Source organism: Macrotis lagotis, chromosome 2 (assembly GCF_037893015.1).
Source record: "Macrotis lagotis isolate mMagLag1 chromosome 2, bilby.v1.9.chrom.fasta, whole genome shotgun sequence".
NCBI lineage: Eukaryota > Metazoa > Chordata > Mammalia > Peramelemorphia > Peramelidae > Macrotis > Macrotis lagotis.
Window position 1 is genome coordinate 140,460,790 of NC_133659.1, and position 22,470 is coordinate 140,483,259.

Consider the following 22,470-nt stretch of genomic DNA (forward strand, 5'->3'; position numbering starts at 1 on the left):
ATATGCAGTAATAAGTAATAATACATAGATAAGTCTCTGAGCAAAGCACCAATTTATACTCTACACGCTTTACAACATCATACAACACCATCCTCCATTTTTCACACTATAACCATGTGTACATGATTTCATTTATTTTTAAACACTCTTAACTAAATGAAGAATGAAGGGGATTTAAAGGCTAAAACTTCAACATTAATCTGACTTATTGGGACAAATGTGGTAGCACTAGAAAACTGGAAAAATGGATTTTGGTGGAATGATTTTTGTTGACCTGTTTTGTACCTACAGCAAAGAACCTGGCCAGCAGAGAGTAAAACGATGGGGTTTTGGCATGGATGAAGCCTTGAAAGATCCAGTTGGAAGGGAACAGTTCCTCAAATTTCTAGAGTCAGAATTCAGTTCAGAAAATTTAAGGTAAAAGTCTAATTGCTTTGGTTTTATGTCATAATTGAAAGAGAAATTGTTGGGGAAGCTGGGTGGCACAGTGGGTAGAGCACCAACCCTGGAGTCAGGAGGACCTGAGTTCAAATCCAGCCTCAGATACTTAATAATTACCTAGCTGTGTGATCTTGAGCAAGTCACTTGAACCTAATGCCTTGAATAAATAAAAACAATTTTAAAAAAGAAAAAGAAATTATTTTCTTAAGTATCTTTCTAATTCTAATTCATTGTGACTTCATTTGGGTTTTTCTTGGCAAAGATACTGGAGTAGTTTTGTCATTTCCTTCTCCATTTCATTTTATAGATTGAAATCAGGGTTAAGCTCAGGATCCCAGAACCAATAAGGAGCTAGACTATATTTGAACTCATGGAAATGTCTTCCTGACTCCATCCACTGCACCATCTAGCTGCCCACAGTCAAATATTCACTTAATTCAGAAATTTTACACACTTCTCAGAATATACAAGTAATATGTCCTCACATTTTACTTGATGAGCTTACTTTCTTTTTCTTTTTCTTTTTTTTTTGCAAGGCAAGTGGGGTTAAGTGACTTGCACAAGGCCACACAGCTAGGTAATTATTAAGTGTCTGAGGCTGGATTTGAATTCAGGTACTCCTGACTCCAGAGCCGGTGCTCTATCCACTGCACCACCTAGCCACCCCTGAGCTTACTTTCATAAGAAGAACAGTACATACTGCTTGCTATCCCAAATGCCACATATTCTGCAATTGAATTTTGTTGTTCAGTCATTTTGACTTTACATTCTTTTGATTTTATTTTGTAATATTTTTTTCTTAAACCTAGAATGGATGCAATGAGCAAGTGCAACTGTTAGACTGAATTATATTGGAGCTGAAGATGCTCAATAAACCTATTTATTCATACTTAAAAATAATAGCTGTGTAGCTAGTCATTCACTTAGCACATTTGAAGAAAAGATGGGTATAATGATATAGCAAGAGAGGAAGGAGATCTGATGTTCAATACATCTACCATGTACTTAGAGGAAAATCTAGGGGGTAGAGGTTTTTTACCATGCAAATGTAAAAATAGCAAGCCAGCAGCTGGAAACAGATACCAGCTGAACTTAGAGTGTGACAGGTGAACAATTACATTCAGCCTACACATCTGGTATAAATGTTATTTTTCACATATTTTGGAAGTCTCATAACTTAAGTGACACCTGGAAATAAATTGTAGTTTTACTTTGAGTCACTGCTTTAGTCTTTGACAGTTTTAAGACCATTAACATGAATTCTGTCTTTCTAGCACATTAAAATGTAATTTTTAAGCTTCAACACTATTTTTGTCTGGAAACTCAATATGTCCTTTAACTTTTTACAGACTTAAGTATTTTTGTGAAATTGAAATTCCCTCTCTTAGAAGTTCTGTAGCTGTTGTTTTTTTTTCCCCTTTCAATGGAACTAAGCAATCACTGGCATAGTTACAACATCTACAAGAAATTTTTACAGATCCTCGTGTGAAGAATATTTTAAGACATTCAGGAATAAAAATTCTATGTTTCTTCCTTTATTCCATGGCCCCAAATCACCCTCTTTGTATAAACATGCCTAACATTCCGTAGACTGTCCAGGATAACCACAAACATACCCTGAGAATGATAATCAGAAATCTGTGTCTACCATGCAGTTTTATATTTTATATGAGCTTCATGGTAGATCAAAGCTAAGGAATCTTTTGTTTTGGGTCTTTCATAAACTGAAATGGTTAGGGAATGGTTTAAGAAGACTTTGCTCTGTGAAGTAAGCAGAGACAAAACTAATTTATAGTTTCCCAGCTATGTAAATTACTTTCCTTGATTGACCACCCTTACCAAGATCATTTCTTTTCAAGAGTACGTATATGTGTTTGTGTCTCAAGGTAATTTAAACACAGGGGAAATTCATGAGCGCCTGGGAAATAGAGGTATTGGGTGATGCTACTTCCCATTGTCTGCTTTCCATTTTGGAGAATCTCTGGGCAAAATCATCCTTTCATGATGAATTCTACCATTCACACTTCATCTCTCAGCAAACTTACACACCTAACTTGTTAAACTCCTTACCAGAAACTTTGCAACAACCACAGCTCCTCTTTATCTGTTTTCTTCCTCTATAAGATATCAAGCTCTTTGAAAATATGAATTAGCTTTTTTCTTATATATATATATATATGTTTCATATATATTTCTTATATTTTTTCTTATATTTATATTTGTATTTATATTTTCTTATATTTATACTTTAAAATATTTTAAAAATTCAGAAATACATAATTTCTTGGTAATTTGATTATTTTATTAATGAGAACAGGGCAGTCATTTGACTGTCTTCTCTTAGACCAAAGATACCTCTTGTTAGTGGAATCACAGTTTATGTGCCCTTCAAAGAGGAGGTGTTCCTGAGGGGTACTGATCAACTCTGATTGGATAACACAATGAGAGACAGGTTATATTAAAAAGTCTTGGGGTACAAGATGTGGGTCACCTAAATCTTGGTTAAAGACACATCAATTTCCATATCACTTGTATTGATAAAAAGGAGAATCAATACTGCCTCAGACTTGTGAGAGCAAATGTAATGAATAGGAATTCATCCATTAACCCAAACTTAGAATTTCTCTTAATGTCAGATTAGATCTTTGCCTGGATAAAACTTTAAGAGAGATTTCCCACACTGGTTGGTTTCTGAATGAAGAAGCAGAAAAGAGAGAAACCTTGATCCTGATTCAATAATTACTACATACAAAATAGAAATAATCATTTTTTTCACATATTTGTATTCCCAGAACACAATTCCTGACACTTAGTAAATGTTCAAGACAGACAGAAGGAGAAAAAAACAGAGAGAGAGAGAGAGAAGACAGAGACAGAGAAAGGAGAAAAAGAAAGAGAAGAATGGGGAGAGAGGGGGAGGAGGGAGGGAGGGAGGGAGAGAGAGAGAGAAATTAAATAATGATTAGAAAAATAAGACCAGATTTATCTCCATTAACATTTCATTGAAAATCAAGAATAACTACTACAATGAACCAATGCAATGACAGAACAATTTATTTTAACTAAAACTTTATACGCACACATACACACACATAAAACATATGTGTTGTCAGAGAGAGCAGCAGCTGTGGTTCATTTGGGTGACGAAATCACTAATCTCTGACTTGGAGGAGATAAAAAGCTTAGACTTTAATTCAAACTTTGCATGAAAGTTCACAAATTTGGTTCTTTGGAGAAGTAGCAATATAGTAGGTTTTAATATTGCTGAGACCTAAAGGGAAAGAGAAAGGTAAAAGGATAGACTGATTATCAGAAGCTGAGGGAAAGAAGGGTTAAAGTGAAGAAAGGAAATCATGATCCCTAATGTGGGAGAGTAGTCAAGTAGGAATCAGGGTTAAGTACTTTAGGGAGGTAACAAGGCCCTGGGAGAAGAGCAAAGAGGATAGGCAAGTTAAAGAGTCAGCTACAAAGTGGGAAAGGAGGTGAGTTTCGAAGGGAATGGTTAAGTTAAATAGATAGTACAAAGGAGAGTAGGAGAGACAGTTAAGGAAAGGAAACAAGGGATCACCATGGATCCAGTCGCATAGATCTGGGACCACATAAGTCCAGTAACATGGAGCTGGAGCATAGGGATCCAGCTTGAAAAAAAGGAAAAGGGAAAGGAAGGGAGCAGCCTGGTCAGGAGCCCTATAACAAAAAGCCCAATGAGAAAATAAATGATGACTCCTTAAATATTTTCTGTGATGGGAGGAGCAACTATGCATGAATAGTGTCCATTAGTACCAGCATGCTACATATAAAGCTGCTTCTATACTTGTCCATCAAGGAAGTGGCCCTCAGCTCAAGATATGCTTCATGCCTGTTCCTTAGGGGTGAGGAAGAGAGTGCTCACAGAAATTGCATTAGGTCTGGGGGACTGCCCCCTCCAGACTTTTGTGCCTTATCAGTTATGCTAAAGACTACAAAGCCTTGGAATCTTCCCCCTCCAGGATATCAGAACCATCCTGTGGCTGTTGATACAATGGGGATTTTTAGCAAGTAACAAAATTCATATTTGTTTTTAGAGGACATTGGCAGAATCAATCTCCCTTCTTTATCTGATAAAATGACTCAATTACTGCATCATATTGCACAGGGAATTCTAAATCCCTCTTCTTCCACATAAGTATTGGGATTCTTGAACATTGTCATTACAACTAACTTCCTGGGCCACATACATTTGAGCATATTGCTATCTCTGACATATTTTTCTGAGAAGAGGAAATTGTGCATAAGCACAGGTTTTGCTGCCCTCTCTCCCCTATTCTCCAAAGAAGGTACTAGTTTGTCTTTTCAAAACCCTAGAGAGAAAGTCCAACATTTAGATTTAATCTAAAAATGGATAAGTAAAAGAGTTGGGATAAAGCACACATTTCCACACAAAAACTTTCTCTATAAAAATAAATCCTTATTAAAATAACAGTGTAACTACTTAAATGTTGAGCTGTTTGCGATCTTTTCTCCTTGATGTTTTGCTCCAAAATTTGGATATAATATTCCTGGGAGTTTTCATTTTGGAATCTCTTTCAGGAGGTAATTAGTAGATTCTTTCCAATTCTGTTTTACCCTCTCATTCTAGAATATGAGGACAGTATTTCTTCTTTTGAAAGATGATATCAAAACTTTTTTTTTGATAATGGCTTTCAGGTAGCCCAATACTTTTTAAATTGTCTTCCTGAATGTGTTTTCTGGGTGAGTTCTTTTTCCAATGAGACATTTCACATTTTCTTTTAGTTTTTCATTCTTTTGGTTTTGTTTTTATTGTTTTTGGATTTTTCACAGTGATCAACTTCCCTTTGCTAAATTCTGTATTTTAAGGAATTATTTTTTTCAGTGAGCATTTGTACTTTTTCATTTGGCCAAATTGACTTTTTAAGGCATTCTTCTCCTCATTGGCTTGTTGCACTTCTTTTTAATCCATTTAGTCCAGTCTAGTTTTCAAGATATTTTCTCTAATATTTTTTGTTTCCTTCATTAAGCTGCTGACTCATTTTTCATAACTTTCTCATATCATTCTCCTTTCTCTCCTCAATTTTTTCCTCTATCTCCCTAATTTGATTTCAGAATCCTTTTTGAGCTATTCCATGACCTGAACCCATTTCATATTTTTCTTAGAGGCTTTGAATGTAGGAGCTTTGACTCTGTATCTTCTGAGTGTGTTTTAATCTTCTTTATCACCATAGTAACTTTTTTATAGTAACTTTTTTTAGGTCAATTTTTTTCTTCTGTTATTTGCTCATTTCCCTAGCTTATGACTTTATTTTAACTTTTGTAAAGTAGGGTTCTGCTTTCAGATAAAAGACACTATCTCAAGCTTTTTGATGTTTTTGTTGTTGATGTTATTGTTTTCTGTTTTGTTTTTTGTTTTTATTTTTGCAAGGCAGTGGGGTTAAGTGATTTACCCAAAGTCACACAGCTAGACTGAGGTCACATTTGAACTCAAGTCTTTCTGACTCCAGGGCTAGTGCTCTGTCTGCTGCACCACCCAGCTGTGCCAATATTATTGTTTTATTTAGGTGTTTTCAGAAATACTTTTTAGTATCTGCAAGTGTTCAGTACTTCCAAGGTGGCATGATCACAGGAGAGATTTTTGCTACTATCCTGGACTGTGCTCTGGTCTGTGGATGACCATAAGTACTTTCTACCCTGGAACCATGAGGAAGGTCCCTCCTCCTCTGTAACAGCAAAGTTCTGTTTTGCTTCTGCTCCTCCTCTTAGTTCTGCAAACCAGGACTTCGACCCAGACCTACCTATGGACAAAGCAACAGAGTTCTGCCTCAGTCATAGCAAAGAGACCCCTCTAATACCCCCCTTATCATCTATGGCCAAGAGCTCTGGAAGCAGCTGCAGCCACTGTCCATTTTGTGGCTCCCAAGACCTGGGGCTGAGTTTGTGCTGTTGAGACCTGGACTAGACTATTCTCCACTCTCATCCTGATGCAGCACACTTTTCCTGCTGACCTGTCAAGTAGTCCTTGGCAATTTCTAGGCTGGTCTGGAAACTGCCACGGCTGCCACTAACCCAGTCACCTATTCCTGAATTGCCAGGGCTGGTCCTCACCAGTGAGGCAACATGCTGCATTATGTTCCTCTTTCATCTAGGTGCAGTAGACCTTTTCCATCAATTTTCCCATTTGTTTTGGGTTGCAGAATTGTTTCACTATCAATTTTGTGGGTTGTGCCTCTCTAGACTGTGTTTAGAATCATTATTTTCAAGTATTTTGAGGGATTTGGGGGAGAGCTCAGCTCAGTTATCTTTACTGTTGTTCGACTCTTCCCTGAAGCTTTTCTAGAGAAAAAAAAAAAACAGATGTTTCTGATATCATGAAAGAAAAGAAACAAGGAACTTTGTTTCCTATTATTTGTCTAAGCAGCACATTAAGAATTTTCAAAAATCAGCTAGTAAGTAAATGCTTATTATTTCATTCCCAATAGGTTCTGGCTGGCAGTGGAAGACTTGAAGAAAAGAACTATTCGGGAAGTCCCCACCCGAGTCCAGGAAATATGGCAAGAATTTCTGGCTCCAGGTGCCCCCAGTGCCATTAATTTGGATTCCAAAAGCTATGACAAAACCACACAAAATGTGAAGGAGCCAGGACGGTACACATTTGAAGATGCTCAGGTTAGTAGCAGAAGGACTTAGCTTTAGAGAACTTGGAATATATAGGAGTCAATCAATTATTTTTTCTCATTCCCATAATTTCAAGGATCCCTCTTCCCCCATTTTTCTTCATTTGACAGCTGTTACTGTAATTTTAAAGTCATCTATATTTTTTAGATAATGAAATTTGAGGTGTCTTAGAAGAAGTTACAAAAAAGATGGAAACTTTTTTCCCAGGTGTAATCTTTTGTAAAGCAGATCACTCTTTTATAAATTTCCTTTATCATTTAGCTATTTGTAAATTAGCAGTTTTGAGTTTCTCAGTTAGACTGCTCTGCTATCTCCTCTTGTAGGACTTTTTTGTTTCTCCCTCAATCTTAGCTACTAGACCTTCCCCTTATTACCTGGCACTTAATTTGATTCTTTCTCCTCTCTTCCCTATCTTCTCTATCTGTCTGTCTGTCTTTCATCTCTCTCTCTCTCTCTCTCTCTCTCTCTCTCTCTCTCTCTCTTCTATTATCCATCTTTTTCTTTCTTTCTTTCTTTCTTTCTTTCTTTCTTTCTTTCTTTCTTCCTTCCTTCCTTCCTTCCTTCCTTCCTTCCTTCCTTCCTTCCTTCCTTCCTTCCTTTCTTTCTTCATAGAATATGAGTACCTTGGGGGCATGGACTGTTTTTGGTTTTTAAATTTTTTGCCTTTGAATCTAGCACATAATCTAGAGAAGACAAGAAATATTTATTAAGTAACTGCTATATGCTAAGCACTGTGTTAACTGCTAAGGATACAAAAATAAAATAATACAAACAAAAAAGAAAGGCTAAAAATATATAGCCCCTGGTCCTAAAGAGTTCAGACTATGTATGAATGGGAAATGTACCAGATAATTTGGAGATAATCACAGAAGGAAGGCCCTAGTGTCCCCATTTGAGTTCAGTTATTGCCTGTGAAGAAACACTATTCAGACCTGGGAGTGCAGGTGCGGAAAAATTAGAGATTTATTAAAGAAAGTTACAACATAAAAGAAAGTGATAAGGAAGATTAAGAAGAGTTTAAAAGAATAGACTGCACGGATTGCTAATTAATCTTGGCAGGTCAAGTCAGCTGGCAGACTCAGCTGAAGTTTAGAAAGGAAGAGAGAGAGAGAGAGAGAGAGAGAGAGAGAGAGAGAGAGAAAGAGAGAGAGACTTGGGTTAGCCAGGCCACGTGTGAATCAGCCCATGGAGCTCCACGTGATTGAAGAGACAGAGGAAGGCCAATCCTTCTGGGTGGAAGGCTGTAAGAAGCAAGAGACTTGAAGGGTTGTGCTTCCTGTTAAATACTCCTCCATTGTATTCTGGGGACAGAGTTTGGTCTTTCACCTTGGAGCCAGGTAACTCCAATGGCAATCTACTTGCTCTTTCCTGTCTCAAGGCACTTGATGTCCAATTTTAACAAGTCATTTCCTGCTTGCCAGTGTCCAGAGGGAAATGGAGGATAATATACAAACAATAGGGTGAAATGGAGATAGGATACAATCAACAGTGTCCAAGGGAGGCACAATTTCCACTCATTTAACGATTTTAATTTTGCAACATTCATAATTTTCTACATCACTAGGACTAAGAAAGATTAGGAAAATTTCTTGTAGAGGTTGTATTTTAATTGAAATTTGAAAAAAAGGCAAGAAAACTGAGAGATGGAGAGAGACAGGAGAGAATTCTAGGCATGGAATGGGAGACAGTCAGTGGATAAATGAATGGAGCTAGGAAATGGAAAGCCTTATGCGAAGAAGAGCATGGAGGTCGTTTTCACATACTCTCAGATTGCTTCTGGAAAAATGTGTTATCTAAAGGTTTCAGGGGTTTGAGCAATTGTGAAACACTTTCCTTAAAAATTTGACTGACCCAGAAAAATTTAGAACAAAAAATGTTTATGTATTGCTGTGGTTAACAGTAACTAGAGAGATTAACAGCAATAGTAGCAGAAGCAACAACAGCAAATGCTATGAGGAAATAAATAGTAAGAAAGGTTATAGAGGCATGAGAGTTTATTTAGGGTAATCATGTTACCCAAGAGCAGATTGGTCTCCTAAAAGAAGACAAATTATCAGGAGATAAGTAATAAAGAAGGGTATAAGGGTATGAGAGGTTAGCTGGGGAATCACATCTCCCAAAGGAAGATGAGCAACTCAATTGAAGAGAGGTGAACTTTTAAAGGGGCAGGAAGAAGAGATAATTTAGGTTAGTATTGATGGGGCCAATAACTCTGAGAGCAGAGATGATGTAATGAAAGATATGTAGATGAGGGATGTAACTCCAAGAGCAAAGATGAGGTAATTAAGGTCTTGTAGATTAGGGCCAGTAGCTAGAAGACAATTCTTTCAGGCTAGGGCAGGGATTCATTATTTTGTAGATAGTCTTGTGCCTGGGGGCAAGGATTTATTGTTTTTTTTTTTTGCCAGGGAGGGTCCAAGGTATTTTACTAAAAAGTACTTACAGTTTAATCTAGATAGCTTGGACAATGGGATGGAGGTCAGTGTTAATGTAAGGTACAAGGTTAGTACAGAGGAAACATTAATTATAGAATATATTTCTCTACCCAGTATTTCCTCTATTACAAAAGTATATGGAAGTAAGATATTAAAAAGACTGAAAAGGTAGAAAAAGATAAGAATATGTATGAAAGGCTTCAAACAGGATTTTCTATTTGATTCTGTAGATAATAGGGAGCCACTGGACTTTATAGAATAGGGAGTGGCATATTTGGAACTGAGTTTTAGGAAAATCATTTTGACAGCTAAGTGGAAGATGAACTTAAGTAGGGTGATAATTGCAATAGAAAACTTACAAATGTCCAGATGTAAAATGATGAGGGTTTGCATAGGTTGGTGGCAGTTTCAGAGGAGAGAAGGAAAGGATAATAAGAAATTTTAGGAATATAGACTAGCCAGGACTTCATAACTGATTGCATATTAGGGAGCAGTGAAAAAAGAGTGAGGAATTAAGGATGACATCTATGTTGTGATCCTAGGTAAAGAGAGAAATTATTATTAATAACCAGTATCTTGGGAAGGTTCACATCTCTCTCATTCTTCCAAAGTCCTGAAAGTTCATTTTCTTAAAAGATATAATTGATAAGATTGAATTCATTTTCCTTGTCTTGGAAATACCCTACCCAACCTTACAAGGAAATTAACCTAAGGTGGATAAGACCCATTGTGTTATACTCAAGCTTGGGTTGGGATAGATCTTGTTTTGAGTTTCTCTAAGAGTGATATGATGTCACAAGCAGCTCCTCATTGAACAGCTAAAGATATAAGAACTGTGAGCCCACTGTCTTGATTGCTTTTAGCCTAAGAGAGATAGGCAAATAATCATGCTTTTCTTAATAACCTGCTGACCTTATTAATAATATTATTAAATTACTCAGAAATTATATCTGTTGAGTTTTTTTAAACATCACAGTGGTAGGAAAGATGGTTGGACCCTCAACAGTAATAGCAAAGTTTGAAAGAGAAAGAGGCGTGTGTGTGTGTGTGTGTGTGTGTGTGTGTGTGTGTGTGTGTGTGTGTGTGTGTGTGTGTGTGTGTGCCTGTATCTGTGTGTCTGTGTATCTATGTGTGTGCCTGTCTGTGTATCAGCATCTGTGTAAGAAAGAAGGTAATAATAGATTTAGTTCTGAATTTATAATGTCTATGAAACATCTAGTTTGAGATATCCAAAAGGCCACTGGAGATAAGGAGAGACTGGAGCTAGATAAATAGATCTGAGAATCATCAGCAAAGAGACTACAATTAAATCTTTGAGAGTTGATGAAATTGCTAAATTAAATAATATAGTTATAGAAAAAGACCCAGGATAAAGTCTTTGATGAAAATTAGGAAAGAAGACTGAGAAAGAATGTTCAGATGGGTAGAAAGAGAACAGTAAACCACAAAAATCATAGAACAAAGAGAACATCAAGGAGAAAAGGGTGAATGACAGTATCAAAGGCTAAAGAGAGGTTAAGAAGAAGCAGGATTGTTTTTGAGTCTGTCTTAATTTTTTATATAAATTCAGCAAGTACTTATTAAGTACCTGCTGTATTGCTAGCATCTCTACTAAGAGTTGGAGATACAAAGATATCATCCCCAGTATGCTTACAGTATATTAAAAGGAAAGGACATGTACATAAGTCAATTTAAAAAATAAATTTTCAAAATAAATGCAGTTATTTGGAGTTTGCAGGAAAAGTCTCATGTGAGAAGCAACACTTGAACAGATTCATAAGAGAAGCTCTAGTTTTCAAGAGATAGACGTAAGGAGGAAGATTTTAGGCTAAAGGGAGAACCTATGCTCTCCTACATAATATCAAGATAAGGAATGTTGTGGGTTAATGTGGGGGTCAGATATTGACTCAGAAAATCACAAATTCACATTTTCTGTATGGGGGATAAATGTCACTAAAATAAATTTCGGAGATCTCTCAAGGTATGAAGAGAAAATCAAAGAGACTGAGACAAAAGCAAAAGACCCAAGAATCACATTTATCCTAACTCTGTCTCCCACCCCACCCCCACTGACCCACCATCATTTATGAGGAATGTGGGCTTCACAATCTAGACCTGTAAATTAATCTAAGGAAAAGAGCACATAATTCAAATTTAAACCGTAATATCCCTTCAGCCGCGGGAATTGAATGAATATCCATACTTCCACAGATAAGATGGGGTCAGTTGATTTATCAAGGGAGGAGGGGCACATAGTTAACTATTTTCCAATCTATAATATTCTACTGAAGGAATCTCATACTTTATTCCACTCATCTGTATTGCATTTTTATTTATTTTTCTTAAATGTTTCTTAGTGACATTTTAACCTGCTGATTCACACCAAGCAGTTTTGTAGGTTTCTTGAGACAAGGGCAAAGTTTGGCAGCTTTATTATATTCTCTACAGGCAATAGCAAATAGTTCATGGAAAGAAGATTCCTAGGAACTTGAAAAATACAACTCTTTTTCCTTCTCTATATCACCTTGAGTTTGGTCTTAAAAATTCTTATTAAATTAAATATGTGTTACCTTCAGAAGTTATCATAATAAGGGATAAAAATTAAACTCCAAAGCTTGACCTCAAAAAAGAGCAAAAATGAATTAGTATAACATACATGTTTATTAATTTTTCTCTAAGTTCACTGATTACACAGGTGTGCAAGAGTGCCCAACTAGAAAACCAGACCACAAAAGGGAGCTCTGAAGAGGGATTTTTTAGACCATTTCATTATCAGAAGGAGGGATCTGAAAAAGCTGCTTCTAGAGTCCATCAAGAAGTGTACCTCAATTTAGGATGAAGCTGGATATCAGACTCACCTCTTAGGAGGTATTTCTAGTGCTAGGAGGAATGATGCAGGATCTTTGGCCTTATCAATCATGCTAAGATCTTACAAAGCATGTGAATCTTCCCCCTCCAGTATGTAGTCCTACCCAGTGATGGCTGTTGTTCCAAGTCTACACAATCTAGTAAGAGAATAAATAAATAACAAGGAAAAGACTAGATTTTAGTATCTGAATATCTGCTTTGAAATGTATAATATTACAAAAAATTGCATTTAATAGAGTTCTCTTGCTGTGTCAAACCCAACCAACTACATCTTTAGAATTACAACTGAAAAAAGAAGGGTTCTGACTGACATTTCCTAAAATCTTTTCATTCATATATGTAAAAGTGATGGAGAGAGGGAAAAGGAAGGAAATCTACTTTGCTTCCCAGTACAATGTCCAGCAGTCTTTTTAATTTTCAGGGTAAGCAAAGATCTTGTTGTAGAATCAAGTGACCTGACCTGAGAAATAGTTTCCACCCCATAATTTTACAGATAGGGAAACTGAAACAGAGGTGTATTGATCAGAAAAACAAGTTCCTGGTAGAACTGGGACTTCTAGGCCACAATCCTATACATTGCCATGAATCACCTTAGAAAATTCAATCATTTGTTTCTTCCCATGCCCTGGTCCTTAAATAATAATATTTCAGACAAAAAAAAAACTTTGGAAGAAAAATGCTCCCTTAAGGATTATCAGTTTTAATGTTTAAACTGATATATGTAATAAGTTTTCAAACTATTTTATTCCTTTTATCCTAAATTAAACTAAAGCAGTTCTCCTAAGGGAACATCTTGCTCTCTTAATGGTACACTGTCAGTATACAATCATTCTTCCCTCTCACTTCTGGATTGAGCAAACAGGAACAATGGAGGTTAAAAAGTCAAAACATATTTAAATGACTAAACCACAATCTCTACTCCAATGGCTTTATCATATTCTCCCATATGGAAACAATTGAATAAAACAGATATATGTGTGAGAAAACAATGTAAAAATTCTTTCACACATGCCTATTTCAATGCTGATTTGTTTGTTTTCTTCCAGCAATTTAGGATAAGATTTCAATGTTTTCCTGCTTTGCTTTATAGAAATAGTTATTTGTCAGATGGGTAGGAAACATCTCTCTAAGGTCTGGAAATGTTTCTTTTTCTTTTTCTGGATCAATGAAAGTCAGCTTGATTATATGAAATTCAACAAAAATAATTTGAATATTTTCTTAAAAACATGATATTCCCAGACACTGGATTGCTTTTTTTTCCCATTGAGTTAATTGTATTTTAGCAGCTCTGTATAATGTATAGATTACTGGACTTGAAGTTAAGAAGAACTGAATTCAAGCACTGCAATGATACAGTTGGGCTATTTGACCCTAGGAAAGTCTCTTAACTTTCAGGGGCCCAAGGAAATGTCCAAAGACTATGAGTTGCAAATTATTTATTTGTGTTCATTGGTATAATTAGGTTATTCACTTATAGTTTCTTTCAATGAAATTACAAACATTCTAAAATGCATATCGAGAGGGAGAGGGATTGGAACAGCTTTCCCAAATATCTAGCTATATGTTAGTCTGGTTCTATGATTGCTTTGGTATAGGGAACAGATGATTAAATTTTCTAAATCAATGCAGATTATAAATATACTAGTGATTCCTACAAAGAGAAAAAGACATACATATATACACATTATTAATATATATGTATATTTGTATGTACTATAAAAATATTATTCCTTAAATCACTAGCAAGATAAGCAACTCTTCCTACTGAACTCATTATTAATACCTCAAGATCTGATCCAGATCCATCTAAACACTGATACAGTCCCCTCTGATATCTTTCTCCTAATCCTTAGAGAGTAACTGACAATTTCTTTAAGTTCAAAAAGAAATCTATAGTGTTAAGAATGATTTATAATACTCAGGAGTCCTCACCTGTCTGTTCCTCATTCAACTGATGTAAATTTGTCAGAGTTAATTGGAAGCAAGGTGGTGCAGGGGATAGAGCACTCACTGGGTGTGGAATCAGAGACTCATCTTCATGAGTTCAAACCTGGCCAGAGACACATTTTAATTGTGTGACTCTGGGCAATCAATCAGTTTCTCATCTATAAAATGACCTGGAGAAGGAAATGGCAACCACTCCAATATCTTTGTCAAGAAAACTTCCAAATGGAATCATGAAGAATCAGACATAACTGAAATAACACAAACAACAATAGAATCATATATAACCAAGTTCAGGATGAAACGGGCTCAATAGAATACATGTGGCAAGGGGAAATGCTTAACTCTTTACTCTTATTGGATAGAAGTCTTTTTTTCCTTTTGTGGATTCCTCATAAGCTACCCTGACAGGTATGGTAGACACTGTTAGGTTTATTAATAATAAGTTCAGTCTAGTTCCAAGTCATTATTAATGTGAGGGAGCAGAGTCTTAGCACTAGATCAATTCTGGGGCTACTCTAAAAGTTTGTACATATTAGTGTAAGGCTTGAGATCTAGGACATCTGGAAGTTTTCCAATCTGGGTTAAAAGGAGTTTGTCTCACCAGGTTTCTCACTCACTCCTTTTCATCCTTCCTTCTTTCTTTCCTTCCTTCCTTCCTTCCTTCCTTCCTTCCTTCCTTCCTTCCTTCCTTCCTTCCTACTTTATAATCAGAATTTGTAAAGTCCTGGTATCTATAAACAAAATAAGATATAGGTTTAGCTTAAATCTTCAGAATAGGTCTGAGAATTCAGCTTTGAGACAAAGCATATTAAAAAAAGAAAACAACTGAATTCCAGTTAAGGGTCTGTTTTATATAATGCATGGTACTTGGTACTGGGAATAAAAGATAGAAAATTAAATAGACCCTGTCCTCAAAAAACTTACATTCTATTGAACAATGTACAATGTAAAATGTGAATGAATGAATGAACAGTGATCTGCATGGTTGCATAAACTGCTTTACATTTTAGCACATGAAACAACTAGGTTTACCTTTAGAATTATTTTTAAAAAATAATTGGTTTCAAAACTTTTATGTTGAATCCTTTGTAATTCATTCTATTCTAGAAATGACTAAATCAAATTTACATTCTCCATATAGAAATATAAAGACTTTTATCATCAACATCTTCAATTATTTCCATTGATATTATTGTATTGCTACCATATCTAGTTCATATCCAATCTATCCCAGCCTTCCTTCTAGTGCCTGGATGACACACGGTGGTATTTATTCTTCTTTATTCTCCTCATTTTAGATTTTCCATGACATTCATAAAGATAGCATCTAAACTATTCTTTCTTTTTAGGAGCACATTTACAAACTGATGAAAAGTGATTCCTACCCACGTTTCATACGATCCAGTGCCTACCAGGAACTGCTACAGGCGAAGAAAAAGGTATTGGTCTTTCTTACCTTTTAAAAAAAAAATTTCCATAGCTTTTGGTAATAATTAGTTCAGTCTCCTCTGCAGGGGCCATGCTGCTAGATGTCTGGTAGGTGGACAGGTTCCTGGCCAAGAAAGCATTTTCCATTTTTCCAGGGTCAAATGAGTTTTTTTTTTCATTTTTCTTCTCTTTTCTTTGCTGCATGTATTCATACATTACCAATTTTATTGTAATTTTTTTCATTTTACATGAGTCTTCTATATAATTTAAAGAAAAAATGAAAAGCTGTTTTTCAGAGAGAAAAAAAATAATTCTTTGGATATCTTTCTGTAAAAGTCCCTTTCTTTCATTAAATGAGTACATTATTTGGACACAAATCTTGTACTTAAAAATGGACTGGGTATTTTTCCCCCATTTATTACTATCTTAGATTTAGCAATTCTTCTTATGAAATATTTCAGACAGATTTTTGCCCAGTTCAGTTGTGATCTACCCCAAGTGTTTATAGTGTCTGAACACAAGCAGTGAGACATATAAATAGTGAGCAAAGGTGAATTAAACCTTCTTAGGATCATTCAAGTCAGGTAATCATTCTCAAAGTCCTAATGCCCACAGCTCTCTTTAAATCACTGGAAATATTGAGCCAGGACTTGGATTATCTTTGGAATATCATACCACCTTTCAGTTTTTAATTATTAAAGGGGAAACTGAAATCTTTTATACTATCTGAAATGAAAATATTATTTTCTATGTGATCATCTAAGTAGCAGGGCTATTTGTACAACCAAGAACTAATTCTGTATATAAAGACTGTAGATGACCACCAGAGTTAGTCTTGAAAACTTCTGTACAATTTCATATCATAGTCCAGAAGTCCTTAGGTTATGCAAATAGCCATGAGTAGCATCAAATACTGACTTCATTTTTTGACTCTTCTGCTTTTTCTTAAATCACACCAATTTTATACATACAAGGAAATCTGTTTTCTTTTTAAATTATGTGTTGCAGAAAAAGATGAATAAAAAGTATTTCATTAGTGACTCTCTACTTTTACTCCATGGATTTCTTACATGATATTTATGTTGCAGCCTTGCATTTCATCATCCTTTTTTTTCCTGCTCTGTTCTTTTTATTTTCTTTTGTTTATTTTTATTTTTGCTTTCTTTCTTTTATGGGCCTTTCTCTCTTTCCCTCTGCCCACCTACCCCTCCCACACCCCAAGTAAGTTGGGCAACTCAATGGATCGCAGAACATCTTTTGAGAAACTTTCGCATATGTGGTAAGTGTTTTATCCTGACAGATTAAAGATGACTAAGTCCAATGAGGTATCCTCCACTCCTGGCTTCACCCCTCACCTTTGCTCTTTTGATGTCATAGCAGATAAATGTGTCACGGTTACACAAATTTGGGATTTCATGCTTCCCTCTAAGCTTCCTTTTCTGTTCCATCTCCCAATGCCTGGTGGGGACAAGATGCTACAAAAGGAAGATGGTGTGTTTGGGCTTTGGATGCTTAAAGAAGCATGAAATAGATCATAAAAAAGGAAGAATATCAATTTCTTCTTTCTTTTTTAAATAAATATTGGAAAGACCTAGGAGGGCCTCCTTTGTCTTTTTTTTTTAAGAACATGTTTCTATCCTGTTTTCCCCTCATATTGGTCTTTCTGAGACTTAGACAAATGAGAAGAGTCTGGTTTCCTTGTATCTTTCACATTTGTCATTTGTGGGAAGAATGACCTTTTGAATGGCTTATGGAAAAGCTTAATATGAATGTTGTTTGGTAGTAGGGTACAAGCCCTTAAAATGTCCCATAAATATGATTCCTCTATTCTTTTTAATTTTTTATTCCTCTATTCTTTATTCACAGAAAGATGTTGGGAAATGTTGCATCAAAGCACACAGGAAATCATTGACTTTCCTGCCAACACTTTCCTATTCTCTCCCATGTGTTTTGGTGATGTCCTTGTTTTCAGAATTCTTTTTGGATCTTTCTGACCTGATGTAAGCTTAAACTAAAGCATTCAACACATTTATTTTTATAGGGCAGAAACATCCCTATTTTCCCATGCCATAAAAACTGTACACCAACACTGAGGGCCAGCACTAACCTGTTATGAAAAGAGGTAGAACAATCTTGGTTTATACTCCAGTTTGTCTGCATTGTCTGTTGAGTCGTGCAGTTAGTTCCATGCTGCTATTGTGCTTGTCGTGGCTTTTGCTGTGATGACCAGTTCAGTGGAGCTCTCTGTGTGTGTGAAATGGAAGTTGATCAGCTTCAGCAAAGATCATGGTTTTTGTTTTTAGTTACCTTGGATGAGAACAAGAGTTGGAGGTGGGTGGAATGGGAACAGGTTACCTTTGTGAATTGCTAGCTATGTCCCCAATATTCAGAGCATCTAAAAGACTTTAAAATGTCAAGTTGTTAAGAGTAGGGAAGAAATGAGTGAGACAAGCAAAAGGTCTTAAGACCTGATATATTCTAGTAATAACCTGTGTTCTGATAAAATTTAAATTTAAAGCTCTTCTAATAGAAGCCTTGACACAGGTTTTTAGTAATCTCAGGTCATAATTTAATCAGAATGAATAGGAAGAGTATCCCAAGTGAGAGGAAGATGTAGAGATTGAAAAACAAAGCAGTGAATACTATTTGAAACAAAAACCCCAAGTTTTTGCTTGATGGTGTGGTCATAGCATGTTGCACTGTGATTTGTGTGTTGTCCAAGAAGACTGTTTCATATCAAACATTTTCTAATCTAATTACCTTTTAACTTTGTCTTTGAGATTGTGATCAAAACACCTAGCATGAGTGATTGAAAATCACTATAAATACAGAGGTGAGGAGAAAAGGGACAAAAAAAAAATCACAATGGTTCCTACCCCATCTCTCTGCAACACCTAAGCAACACCCAAACCTGACCACATTCCCCCACTATTAATGGTGTTACTCTACATTTTCAACTTTAAAAGGAAATAGGTAATAAATAAGGAGAGGAATGGAATGAATGTTTTATATTAGTTTGCCTTCACTAAGAAGTAGATGGTTGGAACTAGAGATTAAGAATGAAGAAAAATATTAAAAGAGGCATAGAAAAAAAGGGGAACCACTATCTCTCTCCCCTCCCAGCTACACATTGGTTAATTTAAGCAAATTTGTCAGCTGATTATTAACATAACAAATTATTATGGTAATGTTCTTTCCTTGTTGAAGGTTAATGCTTTTCTACTCAGAAGATTAAAGAATTTTTTGGAATATTGTAGACCTTCTACAAGTGTTAGAACTGTATTGCTTTCCTGTGTATATTTTTTCTAATGGAAATATAGATGAGAGTTTCAGGATAATGAGAGACTACTATATGATTTTTCATTTTCTGTAATTTAATTCAGTGCTTTTATTGGGTTTTAAGAATGAATCTTCAGGGGTTAGCTAAATGATACAATGGATAGAACACCAACCCTGAAGTCAGGAAAACCAGAGTTCAAATCCAGTCTCAGACACTTAATGCTTAATTAGCTGTATGACCTTGGGCAAGTCATTGTCTTATAAAAACCAAAAAAATGTGAAAATGTATTTCAACAAATCATTGAAAAAAAAGTTGTCTTTGTAAAATTTCCTTTTGATATCATAAACTCAGGATTCCTTCTCTCCAAAAGTCCTCCTCTTTCTAATACTTTCTTTTTTTTTTGCTTTCTGCAATGATGATTTGCTTTAAAAAATTAATTGTACTTGTATATCATATGATTTTTTCCATTTGAAACCTTTAATATTTGACAATATGATACTGATATGAAATATGACATAAAACACAGTTAGCATTGCATAGTAAATAAAGAGTTGACCTTTGATTCAGGAAGATTTAGATTTAAGCCTTACTTCTTTTCTCTAAATAGGCTAGGAGTGTGACCCTATCCAAGCTGGTTACTTTTTTAGTGCCTGAGACAACTTCACAAAACTAAGTTTCAGAGAAAATACAGTATCCATCAATTAAATTGTAAGTCCAGTCAAACAAATGAACAAATACAAAATGATGTATTATTTAGAAAAGAAAAAATGGTAGAAGATAAAAATAGGAGTGTGGGATGTAACAAAAGCTCTGTCCCTCTACTTTTCTATAAATATATATTCTTTTCTTTCATCATCTCAGTAGCTCCTTGGAGTAGCAATATAGCTCTTTGCAGTAGACTGAGCTACTTGATGGCAGGGACTGTCTCTTGCCGTTTTGTGTCCCCAGTGCTTGGAATACAAGTAGATGCTCAAGAACTGACTAGAGATGATTCCCAAATCAATATATCCAGCACCAGCCCTAATCTCCTGGACACACACACACACACACACACACACACACACACACACACAAACACACACACACACAAACTCTACTAGAATGGCCCTCAAGTCATCTTAAATAAAATCTGTTCCAAACAAAACTTATTGTATTTTCTCAAAACCCCTTATCTCATTCAAATTTCTTGTCTTTTTCTGATCCTTACAGCTACTCAGTTTCTTTCTAATCTCATGACCCTTTTGAACTTCTTAACTCTGTTTTTAAAATAGAGATGCTGTTTTTACATTCTATAGACATACTATAAAGAAAGTGCTTTGTAAACCTTATAAATGTAAATGTGATAAAGTATTTGTCAAAGAAACTCTCCAAAGAACAATTTAGGGCACATATCATTCTGAGACTTGATATCTGTTTTTCCATGTACAAATTCTAATTCAACAAATTTTTATTAAATTCTTACTGTATTTTATCCTACTCAAAGGGGAGGAGGTAGTTTGAAGAAAAGAGACAGTATTTTCTTCTTTCTTTCTTGCCTTTCTTTTCTCCTATTCCTCCCTCTCTCCCTCTTTTCCTCTCTCTTCTTCCTCCCTCTTTCCTCCCTTTTCCCATTCTTCCTCCCTCCCTTCCTTATTCCCTCCATTCCTTCCCTCCTCCTTTCATTCTTTCCTTCCTCTTCCTTCCTCTTTCTCTTCTCCTTTCTTTCTTTCCTTTTTTCCTTGTTTCCTTCCATCATTTTTTCCTTCCTTTCCTTTCCTTCTCTCCTTTCCTTCTTTCCTCTCCCCTCCCCCATTCCTTCCTTTCTTCCTCTTTCTCTCAGTCTTCCTTCTTACTTGCTTTCATTTCTGGATAGAGCACTCCCCTAACCCACACCATTTCCTTGTAAAAGAAAGAAAAACCTTAAGTTAAAACAATTGACAAAGCTAAGACAATCAAACTATCCCACATTTCCAACCAAAGGAAGATAGTGTATTTCCTTATTTCTTTTAAGATTATCTTTTGGAGTCAGTTTGTTTACTAGGTATCCCTTTTCACTCCACCAGCTTTTACAATTACTTCTGTTTCCTTTTTATTAACTACTTTGTCTTTTGCTTCTCCCATTAACCCTCTATGTAAAAGTACCAAAGTGAGATAAAACCAACTAGTTATTCCTGTAATGAAAATTAGCAATACTATCATTGCCTCTTGAAAGGGTATTTCAACTGGCTGTGCTTTTTGATTCACTTATCTTTTATTTATGACTTCTCAAACCATAAGTCCTCTTGCTGGCTACTACTCACCCATAAATGTAGTCTCCTCCATTATAATGTATGTTCCCTGAGAGAAGGGTCTTCCTGGTTTTATCCATTTGCATTCCCCACAGTATATGCTTGATACTTACCAAGACCATGATAAATGTTTTTCATTCCTTCATTCATTCCTTAGATTCATATTGCCACTAAAATAAAGTATCAACTCCTTTATTTGGCATTTAAGACCCTTCACAAACTGGCCCAAATTATCTTACCAGCCTCAAAAATATTCCTCACCTTCCCATGCTATGTAGTATAGCCAAGCTGTTACTCTTGTTATTTCTCACACCCTACACTTTATCTCCCAAGACCATGACTTTGTCGTTTCCTAAGTTTGGGATGAACTCTTTCTTCACCTCGCTTTGTTCAAATTCTTTATTTCCATCAAGACTCATCTCGTACAGCACCATATGAATTATTTCCTAATTGAGCTAAGCTTCTAATGATTTCTCTACTTTGTCTATTTATGTGTTTGTGTGTGTGTGTGTGTGTGTGTGTGTGTGTGTGTGTGTGTGTGTGTGTGTGTGGAGAGAGAGAGAGAGAGAGAGAGAGAGAGAGAATCTTGTTTATTTAGCATGCATCTTTAGAAAGTTAGGTGGTTTAGTGCAAAGAGTGTGTGACCTTAGGCAAGTTATGAGCCTCTGACCCAATTTCCTCATTTGTAAAATTGGAATAAAACAAAGATAATATTTGTAAAATGCTTTGCGGAACTTGAAATCTAAATAAACTGATTTGTTTGGTTTTTGTTGTTTTCCACAATAGAGTATAGATTCCTTGAGGGCAAGGACATTTTCATTTTTGGTTTTTTATCCCCAGCATCTAGTACAGTTTCTGTCACATATTTAGATGCTTAAAATGCTACTTATTGATGAATTAGTTGATTAGAGTGAATTCATTCTGGCCCTGAATAAAAAGGCTTTAGAGTATGATCAGAAAGTATTAACTTTAGAATCTCATGTAGTTTATTTTTTTTTAAAGTGATCCCTGCTAGGCTTGATTGGTGTTAACCATTCCAGTAAGAACAGTATCTATTGTATCTACCTAGATAATTGGAAAGAACTTTTGAAATATCTTTTAAAAATAACTTTTGTTGTGTATCATTGTGAGATTT

General features: G+C 35.6%; 1 protein-coding gene across 7 annotated transcripts in view; it reads left to right on the plus strand.

Annotated features, from left to right (window-relative positions):
- The window catches only part of RGS7 (regulator of G protein signaling 7), a 667,263-nt gene that overhangs the window by 636,128 nt on the left and 8,665 nt on the right, over positions 1-22,470 (plus strand). For 4 of the 7 annotated variants that reach the window (XM_074220438.1, XM_074220441.1, XM_074220443.1 and 1 more), the window contains 4 exons: positions 292-417; positions 6,915-7,101; positions 15,710-15,799; positions 17,830-17,904. In XM_074220438.1, coding sequence (XP_074076539.1) covers positions 292-417; positions 6,915-7,101; positions 15,710-15,799; positions 17,830-17,904 — 478 coding nt within the window. Of the gene's footprint in view, positions 1-291; positions 418-6,914; positions 7,102-15,709; positions 15,800-17,014; positions 17,072-17,829; positions 17,905-22,470 lie in introns of those variants that run through there. The other 3 variants (XM_074220437.1, XM_074220444.1, XM_074220439.1) reach the window with 3 other exon arrangements.